This window comes from Colias philodice, chromosome 2 (assembly GCF_061535455.1).
Source record: "Colias philodice isolate Cphi_HAF_F1 chromosome 2, ilColPhil1 Martin Lab GWU primary, whole genome shotgun sequence".
Lineage (NCBI taxonomy): Eukaryota > Metazoa > Arthropoda > Insecta > Lepidoptera > Pieridae > Colias > Colias philodice.
Window position 1 is genome coordinate 2,794,880 of NC_143087.1, and position 15,405 is coordinate 2,810,284.

The window sequence follows — 15,405 nt, forward strand, 5'->3', positions numbered from 1 at the left end:
CACTCTTGTATTTATGTATTTATATTATTATTCACAAGTTGCTTAAGACAAATACAAATTCGACATAATATGATGGACGTTCCATGTACCAGGACTAAGCAGTTCGATTCCACATTCTCTATCCGAACTAGGGACTGGAACATGCGTCCTGAGTCTGTGTTCCCCGACGAGTACAATATGGGAGTCTTCAAGCGTAGAGTGATCAGGTACCTTCTAGGGAAGCGCGTACAATCTTAGACCATCTCAGCTTAACATCAGGCGAGATTGTGGTCAAGCGCTTCCCTATTCACAATAAAAAAAAGACGGGTTGCACTCCGGGAGTGCCGGCAGAAGTGAAAACTTGATTATTAACGTTGAGCATGTTTGATATTTTGGAATGGTATCCGTCTTACGCTTTTTCGATCAGGTCACGTGTCCTGACGCGAGCTTAAGATTTTATACCCATTACAGAAAAAGTGCTCAACGCCGCTAAAGAAGTTTTCACTTCAAAAAAGTTTATAGAGTAGTTGTTTAATAAAGATATTTGAATGAAACAAATTATACTGCAAATAACTATTTATTAAACTCAATTACACCTGCATCCTCAAGACCAGTGCTTCATCTGCCGCAAGATCCAGATAATTTGCTTGAACGTTATCCCTGGAACAAATTACATTTATTAATAATATTCTCATTAATAAATTATTTGACCGCGTCCTTAATACAGTGGATAACACGTGATCGTTGAAATATGTCCTGGGTTCGATTCTCGGTGGAGAAACTCGAAGAAAAAATAATATCTTGATCTGGTAGGACACAGAGGGGTGATCGCCTACTTGTAACTAAAGTAATAAATCTTTCAGTGAAACAGATGTATGCATAATGCATCTGCCCCATACCCCACTAGGGGATATGAGATCACAATATATTACTTACTCGAATCTACACTAAGAAGACACAAACCAACTTTTAGAAAGTTTCTTTCAATTGTATTGTATTGACAGAGCTAAATAATTAACTCAAAAGACAAACTTTTGTTAATGCGTGTAAGACAAAATGTTAAAGTTAAGGTCAAATTCAGTTGGTCAGTTTATAATTTGATGGAATTGAATTATTAAATCAAATCAAGAATTTTATCAATTTACTTTACTTACCTATAACAAGGTTTTTTAATGGTTTTTTAAGGAGACGCGTGTTCTAATTGACGTATAAATTGACACGGAGGAACAAGGAACAGGAAACTAAAAAACTTCAGAGGTCACATAATTTACCCATAAGTCCTCGATGAGAGAACGCTGCTGACTTCCACTTCTAGCTGGCCGAAGATCAGGTCAAACGCAGTCAAGTTGACCACCTGGTAACTTCTGCCTACGTTCATTACCACCACGTAGGCGTCGTCGTTATACCACCTATTTTGAAGAAACATTTAAACATAATGTTTTGTAGAAGTAACTTTTTAGCTGTCTGCAAATGTAACTAGTAGCATTTTTTGCGAACGTATAAAAAAAAAACAAAATATAAAAAATGAACAGAGTGAATTAAATATAATATGGATGATGATATTATTTGCTTCACTTTTGTATGTTTGTATGTAACCTTCTCCTTTGGAGTCGATTTTATCTTAACTTTAACAAACGGATAGAATTCAAACTTAGTCCACTTATCAAGGATCGGTGACAATGCAATAATTTCATAAGCTTTTTTTTTTAATAAAGCGTGTTTTTCTGTTTTCATAAACTACATGTATTTAATTTTACAATTTAGCCGCTTCAATGAGCATGTTCATAATTATTTTTTTTTCAATCCTGCATCGTTTATATCGCATACTATATTTTATCAAATACACATTTATACACCAAACGAAGAAAACATTCATAATCAGCTCAAATTACCACACAGACCTTTTAAACGCAAACACATCAGTACTAAGCGCGATCGACTCAAGCCGGCCCAGTCGAAACGCGGGTCGCTTGCGCAGACCAGCCAGCGTCCTAAACACGTGGTAGTGTGACCTGACAGCAGCCTGCTCATGGTCTACATTGCGGTTCTCGTAGCCGTCCGCTGTGGGGAGCCAGGTCTTTTCGGATTCGGAGAAACCTGCAAACGTTTGATCAGTTTGACTTTTGCGAATAGATCATAAAAATCGTTTAAGGGGCTAACAACACCAAATTGAAGTTATTTGAGCAGTTTTTTAATAAAAGATATTTATTCTAGCCCATCAAAAAAAAATATGTTAATATTCATCATATTTCGAAGAACGTGGACGGACTCGATACATAATTGGACGAAATCTGGTCGATAGAAAATAATTGCAAAGATTGGTCTTAAAATCATCATTAAACGATTCTATGTATTTATTTTTTTGACGTAGGGGTCTGCAATTTAAAACACGAAGTCAACATTCATACCTGAAACTCTAACGAGTCATATTTCGCATATGACCCACACTTTTCCTTAAATCACATATTTTCTAATTATTTTCTTCTACGACCTGGCCCCGCCAAGTAACAGTGACATTGAGCTCTCGTTTGCGCACACTGTCCAATTGTATGGGAGTAAAGGAGAGCGCAATCACTGTTAAATTTGCTCTTAACAGCCCCTTAAATATTTCGATACTCTAACCCCTGAAGCTCTCCTTGAATATTTCAGTATTACGAAAATTCTAACAAAGCACTTATCTAATTCTTTAAACTGGTACATAATATGGTAATGGACTATCAAATTTCATAGTTTTTAGTAATATTCGTTTATAGGAACAGCAATACAGATCATTTGGCCCAGTCATATGTAATAATTTATGCTTTATGAACAAGTAATTCATATAATATTAATCAATTCATACATAAAATCACGGCGGCTTCAGAAGCTGTCCGTATAAATATCATCTTTTAATCATTGTCATATGTATTATTTATCGGAGTGAATAAACAATGAGACCGCATTGAATCTCTCCGTAAATGAACGTGCATTATTCACGAATTTGCAACTGTTACCCTTTACCCACGGATGATTCCATCAAGTAGGGTCGAATACGTATGTTGTAATGAGAATTAATTTTCAAATTAATTCATGTAGCTTCATATTCAAATTCACTAAGTCCGTGGTTATGTATTTGCTTTACATAATATTTAATGAGTAAGAGCTGAATTTTAATTAATTTTAACTGAAAATACCTATAAGAGATTCCGTGTCAATATTACGTTATTGTGAAAAAAGATGAGATGCATTAATTACATGTAATAAAAGTATAACATATCTATATGTCCTGTAACCGTGTAACCTTTAAAACTCTTAAAGAGAAAGAATGATAAGGATTATAGTGCACAAAATCTGCCTTCTATTAAAACAGTGATGTACGACCATCTATTTTAATCTGACGATATGAAAATATATCACGGTTTTATAAGCGGAAATAAGCCGCAGGACTTAAAGCTTAGAGTTTTTATATACCTACATAAAAAAACGCCAACTTTTGGGCGAAGCTGCGACTGACGTTTTTTAGATGGAAACATGAATTTATTTTTCAGCATTGTAAACAACACACAAAAAACTGACCCGCGTCTGTAAATAAATTAAGAACTGGTTTTTATAAGTAGTAATTTTATCAACAAATTCCGCACAGAGCTATCAAGATTTTTTAAATTTCGGAATATTTCAGTACAATAGTTTTTATGAGTCCATCATTCGTGATCAACTAAAGAAGTATGTTAATTAATTTTCTATCCTGCTAAGAACGTGGCTCTAGCTTAACACTAGAGCACCTTGTAAAGAGTCAAACCACCTTATTTATATACAAAAGTAGGTACATTACCCGCGTTCTTCCCGCTACTCCACTGAAAGGGGGTCCTCACGGGGTCACGGGACACCTCCACGAAGTTGACGGGGTCGTCGGTGTTGCAGGCCAGGGGGTCCCGCGTCTCACTCCACGGCACAAACCCATTTAGCATTCCTATTTCTTCACCCTTTATCATGGAAATTGTTTGGAATATTTATAAGGATACATTATAGCGTTTTTGGTAAATGGAATATCCTGTTTAAGATGTCTAGAAGCAATATTGTATGCAATCCCGGCCATTATTATTGTCTATTTAATCTATGCTATTAGATTGTCTTATATTTAACCTTTTTTATCGTGTTAAAACAATATTATAAAGATAAGTTTTTCTCTTTATTATTAACTCTTATCGTTCAAACAAAATCTACTCTTTTCTGTGTTATTTGTTATGAGTATTTTAATTGTTACCATTAATTTTGTTTGCATCTAAAATCCTTTGCAAATCTCTGAGTTCATAAGTTATTTGAACAGTGCTATAAATTTAAATGTGAAATAATATACCTAATTGACAACGAATCCTCCTTTCATCAACCTTCATGAACCAGTCACGAAAAAAGGCAAATGAAAAAATCTAATCATACTGTATGAACTTTATTCATTGAAACAATTATTATTTATTATAATTAGGATTATTTTACCATATACGTGATAGCGATTCCTGGTAACAATAACACAAACATGTTGAAGGCGTCCACTAATTCAGGTCGGAAGCGGGATCCCACACGACTCATATCGTGATTGCCAGTCTAAGAATAAATAAATTATATTGTATACTTTGTTTTATTTAAAATTACATTATGATAAAATAAAAATCTTGATAGTAACAGATGATATTTTTCACTAGGTAATAGAAATATTTGTAGAATTATTCTTGGCTTTATTATAATTTATGGTTCATAAGGAAATAGTATATTTTACAACAGTTTATATAACTTGTGCGTTGCCATTGATTCGTTAATGTTACAAATATTCTGGTATTATCTCCCTACCATTAATATTTTTTTAATAAATAAGAACAACTTTTAACTTATGTAATATTATTATTTAGTGAATTTTACGAGAAATAGTCGTTAAAATTAAACAATTCTAATATCATAATATAGGTAACTGTCTCCAAGCCAGCCAATACCCTAAACACATAAAGTATACTAGAATATTAAACTTAATTTAGTAAATTTAGAAGCATTTATTAAAACATGGATTAACTGGAATTTACTTCGATATAAACTCCACAAACGGGACGAAAGTAATCCAATATTTAACCTTTCATTGTCCTCTTATTGTCCTACTTAGCAATTAATGAATTAACTCTTTTTACTTACAAATTTTAATTCCACATTTATATACCTTTGAGCAACAATTATTATTCAAACTTTATTGTTATAATTCTGGTAGAGGTAAACTAAAATGTCTACAAAGTTTAAGATTATCACATTATTAATTTTTTACAACGCTTTGTACGAAAAAGAAGAGTTTTTATTTCGTATTTAACTTTGACAGAACAGTCTAGACTGTAACCAAAGTCAAATTGCAATAAACAGTGACTGACGAATGTAACACAAAAAATTGAAGTAAACTGCAGTTTTGGTACTACTCATATTACTTATTATCGAACGAAGCAGCTATGCACTGCATAAAGCAAGCTCAATATGATCCGGCAAAATACAAACTACACGTTTATACCAAAAGCATCTCAACAAAACATACCATCCAATTAGCCGGCTTGCCCAATGGCTTGTACGTCAGCCATCTGTCCACTGCATACTTGATGTCACGTGCATCGGATTCCTTCGTCAGATCCTTCATGAGGGCAAAGTTGAGAGGTATATGGGACCCGGAGTGAGACCCTTCGCCATAATACCGTACGGAGTTCTTGATGCCCGTACATGCTTCTGTTAGAAGGATCCTGTAAAGTTATTACTGTTTAGGATAGTTTCGAAAAAGGGGGTTTTCAATTCGACTGTATTTTTTCGGTTTGAATCATTTGAAACAAGTATGTAAGTAACCTTAAAAATGAGGAGGTATCCAATATTAAATTTTGTCCTTTTCTGGCCATTTTAACGCGTTTTTTATTGTTAAAAATACTTATACATTATTGCTCGGAAAAGGGCAATAATAAAATATTAATCTTCGAACACATTTAAACTATTGGCAACTATTAAGTATTCTGTGCGATTGGCGTATAGCTATATGTAGCGATTTTTTCAAGACAACCAGACGAAGATATATTTGTACATATATTGTAAATTGTAATGTTTACTTTCATAAATAACATGAAATAATATTTGATAGAAATTTCAATTATTGTTATTGTAATGGAAATGTATGACAATGTTTATTTTTACGATTGTTAATTTATGCGAATACACATTATGTTTATTCTGCAGAAAATAACTATTTACTACATTATAGATATTGAATACTAGCTTATCAATAAACTAAAGCTTACCTACTTACTTACTTTACATAAAAAAACTATTTAGATGACATTAATAACATAATATTCTCCTTTATTTTTTTAGTGCAGTCACTATAAAATGGATGGATAATATTATATCAACATGGTAAATGTTATCCAAGCTATAAGATGGAATCCTTTTTTATACAATCTGAGCACATTACTTCACCCGAGTCTCGTCTATACTTAAAGCGATCGAGACCACACTTATTGTTTTAAGACCCCCATTAAATGCTAAAGGATGGTCTTGCACTATAAAAACTTTACAGCAATTCATAAAGTATTTACTGCGGTCTGGTACTTTTAGAACTTTATGTTACGTAATTAAAATTAATGGCGAGATATTGTTTAAATTACTTTTAAATCATTTATATTTAGAAGTCAATACCCTATAGAATAATTATTTTTAAACAAATACCTACTAAACCACCTTCTAATCGTCTGAACTAGGAAAAATTTAATTAGAGCCAACCAGAAGGCATCATCTTACAAATAAAAAAGGAATTTATGTCGAAAGTTCTCAGGTAACAAAGTCCAAAAAATACAGTCAAGTCCGCTACTTCTGATATTCGGCCAAAGTAAATTAGTAAAATAATAATTAACTTACCTTGTCATATTATCCCTAATAGTGATCGAGTCGAAAGCGTCTCTGAATTGACCGACCAAGTCGTAGGTTTCCTCCTGATCTTTAGTGTAAATGTGGTCTAAATAATTGTAATTTTCTGAATTGACGCCCGGTTTTCCTGTCAACGGTTCATCTGGGTATCTTCCACCAAAGAGATCTCTGTCTGTTTCAATGAGATAGTTCACAGAACTGATCCGCATGCCAGCTACTCCTTTTTCCAACCAATATTTCATTATCGTCTAAAATGCGCATAAATTATGTTTGAGAGGTTGAAGGTGACGCTAGCAAAGATTTAATTTAGCTCCATCGCGTCAAAGTAGAAAAGGGTTGTACCAATTTTAGACGAGCGACGTGACGAGAAGATTGATATAATACTAGATTTCCGCCCGCGGCTTCGCCCGCGTTTTCAAAGGAAAACCCGCATAGTTCCCGTTCCCGTGGGATTTCCGGGATAAAACCTATCCTATGTGTTAATCCAAGTTACCCTCTATATGTGTGCTAAATTTCATTGTAATCGGTTCAGTAGTTTTTACGTGAAAGAGTAACAAACATCCATACATCCATACATCCATAAGGTTGGGTCGCCTAAGATCGGACGCATATGCCGAAAATTTTATACGTACTGTATTTTTTATTTTATTTCTCATGATTCGATGTCGTTTTTCTGTTGCGGTCAACTGTAAATTGATGACAAAAAAATATTGTTTAACCCCTAATTTTTTGGTTTGCGTAGATGCTATCTATCTAAGCAAATTTAGAGCCTAAAAAGCAGACTTTTTTCGACTTACCATAGTGAAGAAAATAACAGTTCGGCCGAAGATCGGACTATGTAGTATCTTCACTTCTATGCGTTTAATAATAATGTTCACATTAGGAAAACATCCGGACTTACGTCCATACATTGAGCATCAATGATTGAGTCAGGAAATTCCTCAAAAAATTTGACAAAGAAGTTTTTTTTTATTGCGTTTTTTTAGTCCGGTCTTCCCTCCTCATCCTAATTAAGTTTCTCAAACTTTTATCCTCCGTGTTCTAGGACTAAATAATGAAAATTTACCTAAGGTCTGATAGTCATAGCGTCATTGGATAGTTAAATATATTAAAAGTTAATAATTATTGCGCATTATTGCATAAGGCGCAGTCAAGAGCTAAACTTCGGTCCGATCTTCGGCATTGGGAGGGAAGATCGGATCTTGGGTTGTGAACGTCCTAGGCGTAATCAAAGTATACAGATGGAAAGAGGATTCGCTAATTCTGCCCCAAAATAATTAATTACATTATTTCAATGAGAGTACTCTCCACAATGAGCCATCAAAATTTTGTAGGTAAGATCGGATCGACGATTTTCGCCACAAAATACACCTTTTCTGCTGAATCACCTGTGTACACGTCCCGTCTGGTCGCTGGCCGGCCGCAGAGTGAAGAGAGGGGCAGAACAAAATGGCGGATCTAGTAGTGTTGGTAGCAGTAGAGAATATTGCCTAGTTTGCGAGTTATTCCATGCATCCGATCTTATGTCACATCCGATCTTAGGCGACCCAACCTTACATCCAAACAAACTATCGCCTTTATAATAGTATTAAGATTAAGATATTATGTACTGGTAAAAACATACTACAAGTATTTGAAAATGTACTTATTGAAGTTATTCACCTAATACCTGTAGTACGTTTTTGTAGTCATTTAAGACATCTCGTAACTCTTTAAAGTAACTTGGTAGAAATCAATCAATCATATAATAAATATGAATAACAGAAAATAATAGAACGAAAATAATATATATTGAAGAAACAAATATAATAATAGCTATTGTTAAAGACATTCGATTTATTTCTTCCAAGAAAATTGAAATACAATAACAATATGTACCTACCCTTGCATTCGAATTTTGTCAAGGAAATTGTATTTTCCATTCCCGATGACGACGTAACTTATAGATTGTAAGTATGAACTGAACTTAATAATGCATTTTTCCGTCCAGAATTAAACGAATGAAATGAAGTAGTACTAGTACCCGATTAGAAACTAATAAATAAAACGAATAAGTAGTTACATGTTATACAGTACATTCGACTCACTTTAATTTCTTCAACCAGTACTGGATTCCTGTAATTCAAATCCGGCTGAGCCTCTGCAAATTGGTGCAGGTAATATTGATCTCTGCTCGGAACGTAGGTCCATGCACTTTTTCTGAAGACGCTGATCTGTAAGGTTCTGATTTTAGAAGCTAGTTTACAATAACAAATACTCTAACGATCGAAGCATATTATTGTGATATTTTAGCACTATAATTGTGTGCTTGAACAATGTTATATTGTTTAACATTATGTAGAAATATTTTATTAATATTAATAGCTGGGCGCTGTTAATCGATTCTGAATTTAATGGATTAGACCTAAATGGGTTTCAAAACCAAGATACCAATAATATTAGAAAGATACGTGATTCTGAATCTCTTTCGCCTGTAGCATAATTAATGTTTGTTTGAGATACTCGTTTAATTCACCAATATGACATACTTAGTTATGGTCCTTTTCAAATAGCTAAAATAGACGATCGATTGAATCGTAACATTTTTTCTCAAAGGTTTATAGACCCGATATTAGCTTTACCTCAATATAAACAGATTGTATCTGTCTATATAACAAATAGATACATCGCATCATAATAGAGCGGTTACACGATATACAGGCCTTCAGAATATTGTAAGCAAACACGGTTTCCTCGTTAACGTCGTGTCGACGTCATTTCCTGCGGAACGGGGATGTGACGGTTCCGAGCACATGTACATGATAATATAGATGTTTGCAATTTTAGAAATAATGGGTTATTGGTTTTGAATTGGCAGGAGAGTTTGGAAGTCGTGATTGTGAGTATTTTAATCGCAATTATGTCCATGATGTAAATAGAGAAATTAATGTGTTATTTATTTACTTTCCCAACATTGTAGAAGATTGCAGGCAAGGTTTTTAAAGAAATAATTACCTATGTTGAAAGTATTACCAATCCACAAAATACATCCACGCACAACATTTGCATGAAGATAAAACCGTAAATAGAATTTAGCTAAGCTTTAATTTTAATACAGTTACCACAATTCTTAGGATTCTCCTTACCGCAACGTTCGTAATTTATGCTGTTTACGTTATTTATATATAACCAACGCAAACCAAGTAAAATATTTATATCTATACTATTACAAACCCAGTTATTAGGTGGTTGTCTCTGCCCCTGCGCATCAAGATGGCCGTTCTCCCAAATGTACCAATCATTATAATATTCGTCCTTATGTGAAGATTTCACAAACCAGTCACTGTCATTACTTGTGTGATTTGGCACGAAGTCTAGTATTACCTTCATATCTATAGGAAAGAAAAAAGTTTAGAGGAATCGGAAATTGTCATGTTTCGTTCATAAAAGGAGAAGTACTCTATCTAGTATATGTAGTCTATGAACACAAGCGACTTTTCCGTAATATCTACAAAAGTGGCCGTTCGTTACTACAAGAACTATTGTATAACGCAAAAGTAATAAACAGTGAATTAATTTTTCACCTTACGCCGATGTGAATGTAGCGAAATGGCCAAGCCTCATATTTTGACTAAGGTGTAGAGTTTGTGAAGTTAGGCCTTGTAGAGTTAGGGCGTGTAGTGTTAGAAGCTTGGCTCTACATGAGATCTGATAACTTTTTGACAGTGCGAGTCATATGGGCTCGTCATGACAACATTTTACATGAAAATGTTTTTGGTGGGATAACTTTTTCTGTTCGTGTGTGCGTGCTTCGTAGATAATCTTATCAATCCTTATGGTTAATCTTTAAGGTATTTGAATGAAAGAATTCTACAAAATTTAACTAGAAATTTTCCAATTTCATTGCGTTGCTTTAGATTGTGGCTACTCTAAACCTAATATTATAGTTTACAAATACTGAAACCAGTTATGGTAATGCCTTAAACATAATTTCGATAAAAATAAGAGTTCTTGTTTAATTACTTTTTTCAGCAGTCTTTTTCAGGAGTTGCTCAAAGTCTTCGAGAGATCCATACTCAGAATGAATAGAATAATAATCGGTGACGTCATAGCCAAAATCATGCAGGGGTGACCTGAAGATCGGGGACAATAGAATTGCATCTACACTTATATCCTTTAGGTATTGCAGTTTTGATGTGATTCCTGAAAATGATTAGAAGAGAATTGCGATATAATATTGAGATTTTGTTATCTACGTAAATGTATGAGTATGCTGATTTGATTAAATGTTACCTGATAGATTATCTAGAAAAGTGGCTAATTGATAACATGAACATATTTTCTTATTACATGATTTATATATAACTAGTGGTCCGCCCCGGCTTCGCCCGTGGTACATATTTCGTAATAAAAGGTAGCCTATGTTCTTTCTCAGGGTCTAAAGATTGTCTGTGCCAAATTTCATCAAAATCGGTTAAGAGGTTTATGCGTGAAAACAATACATACATACATAATTACAAACTTTTCCTCTTTATAATATTATATATTATATATATTATTTATATATAATGATAACATGAAATACGTATAGGGTGTCCTAACAAGAACGCAAGATTTAAATTTGACATAAAACGCAGATATTAAAAAAAATCGTGAAAACTTAATTATTTATATACATTTTACATGTTTTTTTGTTAATATAATATATAAATTATTGGTAATAATTATATAGGTAAACCGATTTGGATGACACTTGGTACAGAGGTAGCTTGATATCTGAGACAGGAAATAGGATACGTTTTATCCCGAAAATCGTACGGGAACGGGACCTTACATGTTATTCTTTAACTATGCGGACGAAGCCGAGGGAAATAAAATAAGCCAGTTTTAAATAAATAAATACCATTAATATCACCGACTCCATCGCCGTCACTGTCCATAAACGATCGCACGTATATCTGATAGATAACAGCTGTTTCCCACCAGTCCTGTTTTATGTTCACATTCTCGTATCTACCCCTCACAGTAACCACTGTTAGTCCTAGTAGAAAGGTATAGAGTATCACTGAAATAAATATTTAATTGAATTATTATAATATTTAAAGGATTATCCACGAAAATTCGTTTTTCATTCATGATCCGCTCTTATTGGTTGAAATGTGATTTTATAAGATAACTTTTACGATAAATGGATTATTTAACACAAAAACATATGTTTGAATTCAAACCAGTAATTCCTATGATTCCATTAAAAAATTTTTTAGCATAAATGTATTTATTGATGATATATATATATGTAGATTTCAATTACTTATTCATCTATTAAATTTCCCTTTATTTATCTTTTAAGACTTCAAACGCATACTTCCTTGACGTTTTTATTTAAATTCAATAACTTAAGCAAGACCAACTAAACTCTATTAGTTAACCAGAAGAAATCGATTATAATTTATTGTAACGCAATTTTTCAAATCACATATTTTCCTTTTTTATATAAACTATATATTTATTAAAAAATAGTAAAATACAGTGATTAAAAAAAAGGCTTAAGCTTCTTTTTTCTTCGTAGATCGTATTATTTGAACCGCTCCTGATATTACAGTGACAAAAAACATTATTTTTATAACCGACAATAATACCGCAAAATTTACAGAATTCCATACAATCTCCAATCTCTGATATAACTGAGAAGAATGTTACATCGCAGAGAAAAATGCAAGTTCATTTAGAAAAGTAATTTTTAAAAACTTTCAGCATACTTCACCGCAGTGATATACCAGACAGGTTAAATTATTTTTAAAATGTTCAGACATTTTGTTTAAAATAATGCTCTTTTATAATAAGCTTTTCAAATGGAAAGTCTCTAAGATCAAAGGTTAGATTTTAAATGTAATGTACAAAATTTTTAATGATTTGACTAAATATATTTTAATCTTTAGAAGTCTTGGAAAAAGAGTTAAAATGTATAACGAGATATAAACATAAAGGTGCTTTATAAAGCTTATATAAGCTTATTTAAGCTTATATTAAGCACCATTTTCTCATGTTTATCGATTAAATTTATCGTTTACGAAACGTTTTTTTTTCAACACAAATACATTTTTCCTTTTAAAATATTACCCAATAATATACCCTATTTTTCGTATCTTTACTTATTATTATAAAGCTGAAAAGCTCTAATCTCAGGAACTACTGGTCCGATTTGAAAAATTATTTCGGTGTTAGATAGCCCATTTATCGAGAAAGGCTTATAGGCTATAATATCATCGCGTTAAGACCAACAGGAGCGGAGCAATGCGTGTAAGACCGCGAGGCACAGCTAGTATTAAATGAAACTACACTTACTTTTCTTCAATTACCAAACACGTTCACTGTCATAACGTACGATTGTTAATGTAATAAGATATAATATAACGTCACGTTTTTATACCGGTAGAACAATTATATTTATAAACTTTTTTGTTAATATTCGGCTCCATTCAACTCCTTTATTTTATAAACTATAACCACGATGAGTTCATCATGGTGCATTGTAAAAATTATATTTGGAAAAGTATGTCCAGTCTTTTTGGTGTATGCACGGGAACTACGTTATGAAAATTAAATATTAATTATATTAGAAAGTCATATAACAAGTAGACACTTTCAAATAGTAAAATAGATAGACTGTTCTGGAAGTCTTGGGAATTCTTTGACTTAATGCAAAGGTGGATGTTTCTAACGATTAAATGAAAAAATTGTAGAATAGATAAGAGAAATGCTATTGCCATATAAATATATGCCATGGTATTTTTGTCATATTATAACATGGGAACTAAATAAAGAACGAACTAAATAATTTTATTATAAAATAAAACGAAAATGCTGACTGGTACATTTTAACAAATCCCATGTCACACCAGACTAATTATACTTTTCTACAAACAGTCTACTAATATGAACTAAACTTAGTTAATTTCTAATGAAATTACGCTCAGTTACATAATATAATATTAATTAACTTTACTCTTTTTCAGGTGAGTCGCGGTTATTAAGAAATGGCTTCGAAGAAGGTATGTCGTATATTATAAAATGCCAAAATCGCGCCCAAACAAGTCGGTTACAAACAAACAAACATACAGGTGAAGCTAATATAAAGCGTGTAATGTTCTTCTTCGCTCGAAAACTCATGTTATTGGTACATACATAAAAGGAAATAAGAAATCACAAAATACTAAGTCTTGTATACTTTAAAATAAAACTCATTAAAAAACCGTTCATTTTTTATAAAAGGAGATATCTCAAAGCGGTAATAACTATATTCAGACACAAAAAAAATATGATGGATGCCTCCGCTGCGACGTGAATTAAAGACAAACAAACTTTTGCATTTATTATAATATTATTAAAGATTTAAATAATTTTCTGTCAAAAGTACTAAACATTAATGAAGTTGTGCTTTACAAGTTGACTCATAAAAGAAAATGCATACAATTGTAATAAATGCAAATTATATTACCTTGTTCTTAAAAATAGTATGAATACAGAGAGGTTGTCTTTGTCTTTGTAAGAATATAATATTTGGCTCTGTTACTACTGTTATTTTGAAACAAGTAATAAAAAGTGCTGAAGTAAAGAAAAATCATGTTTCAAATACTCTCTAACGTGAATTTTGAAACATACGAATCCTTTAGCGTTCTTACATACGAACGGCAAGTTGTGGACGGCAGAGGCTACTTCAGCCGTCGCCACCTGTCGACGGCAGTCGTCGAAGTATCGGTGGCAGCATTCCAAACGTCGACGGCTGCCGTCGACAGGTGGCGACGGCTGAAGTAGCCTCTGCCGTTCACAACTTGCCGTTCGTCTGTTGGAACGCTAACTATTATATTTTTAACTGTTTAATTATCGCATTTTAACGACAACGCAACAATATATTATTTTAAGCTTTAGTTTTATAAAATGAATATTTTTAAGTATAAAAGACGTGTTATTCAGTTTTGTATTAATGGTAATATTATAGCATATTCACGAGCTTCTAAAAAACATGTACATTGCTTCTACGAAATCATCAGAATAATTAAATATTGTTTTTACAACATCAATAATGGAAGGCTTTATACGTTTTAGATACATTAATTACGTCATGTACACTAAAAGCTTAGACTTATAATTTAATATTATTATGCCTTTTAAAAATTAATTTTCTCCCAAGACCTTTAATGTCAACAGGTACCTTGATAGAAAAATGCTTAATCTTTTATTACTTTACTAATATTGAATTATAACTGTAACTTCTTGTATTAACGATTCACTAGCATGCATTTATTAACAGTCTTTAATCAAATATATTTTTTATTAATTATATTCTCAAAGTAATTGGGAAATCTTTTGATTGAAGAGTAAATTGTTTTTAATCTTTGTTTTACACAACGGAGATATTAATATAACAATGTCTTTCTCGTACAATAAAATATTCAAACGAACATAGAGCTAGAGCTAGAGCCAGAGCATTCTTTCGTGATCTTTTAGTGTAAATGAAAACTCGTATTCAGTGTTGTT

At 32.5% G+C, this 15,405-nt stretch overlaps 2 protein-coding genes across 3 annotated transcripts in view; one reads left to right on the plus strand and one right to left on the minus strand.

Moving 5' to 3' along the window:
- Pde1c (Phosphodiesterase 1c) overlaps positions 1-15,405 on the plus strand; it is a 146,721-nt gene that overhangs the window by 61,045 nt on the left and 70,271 nt on the right. The window lies entirely within an intron of this gene.
- Positions 570-13,245, minus strand: LOC149490218 (salivary alpha-glucosidase-like). The gene is made up of 12 exons (XM_089709751.1): positions 13,227-13,245; positions 11,771-11,932; positions 10,891-11,070; positions 10,102-10,259; positions 8,976-9,101; positions 6,880-7,136; positions 5,522-5,720; positions 4,453-4,560; positions 3,791-3,941; positions 1,881-2,076; positions 1,251-1,388; positions 570-639 (listed from the first exon to the last, which is right to left on the minus strand). The coding sequence occupies exons 1-12, from the start codon at positions 13,243-13,245 to the stop codon at positions 570-572; spliced, it is 1,764 nt and encodes a 587-aa protein (XP_089565877.1).

Bases quoted from the DNA above. Each gene is read 5' to 3' on its own strand.
- LOC149490218 (XM_089709751.1), bottom strand. The intron at 7,137-8,975 runs GTGAGTCGAATG...TGCGCATTTTAG, and splicing joins TACTGGTTGAAGAAATTAAA to ACGATAATGAAATATTGGTT. The intron at 5,721-6,879 runs GTAAGTTAATTA...ATAACTTTACAG, and splicing joins ATTAGGGATAATATGACAAG to GATCCTTCTAACAGAAGCAT.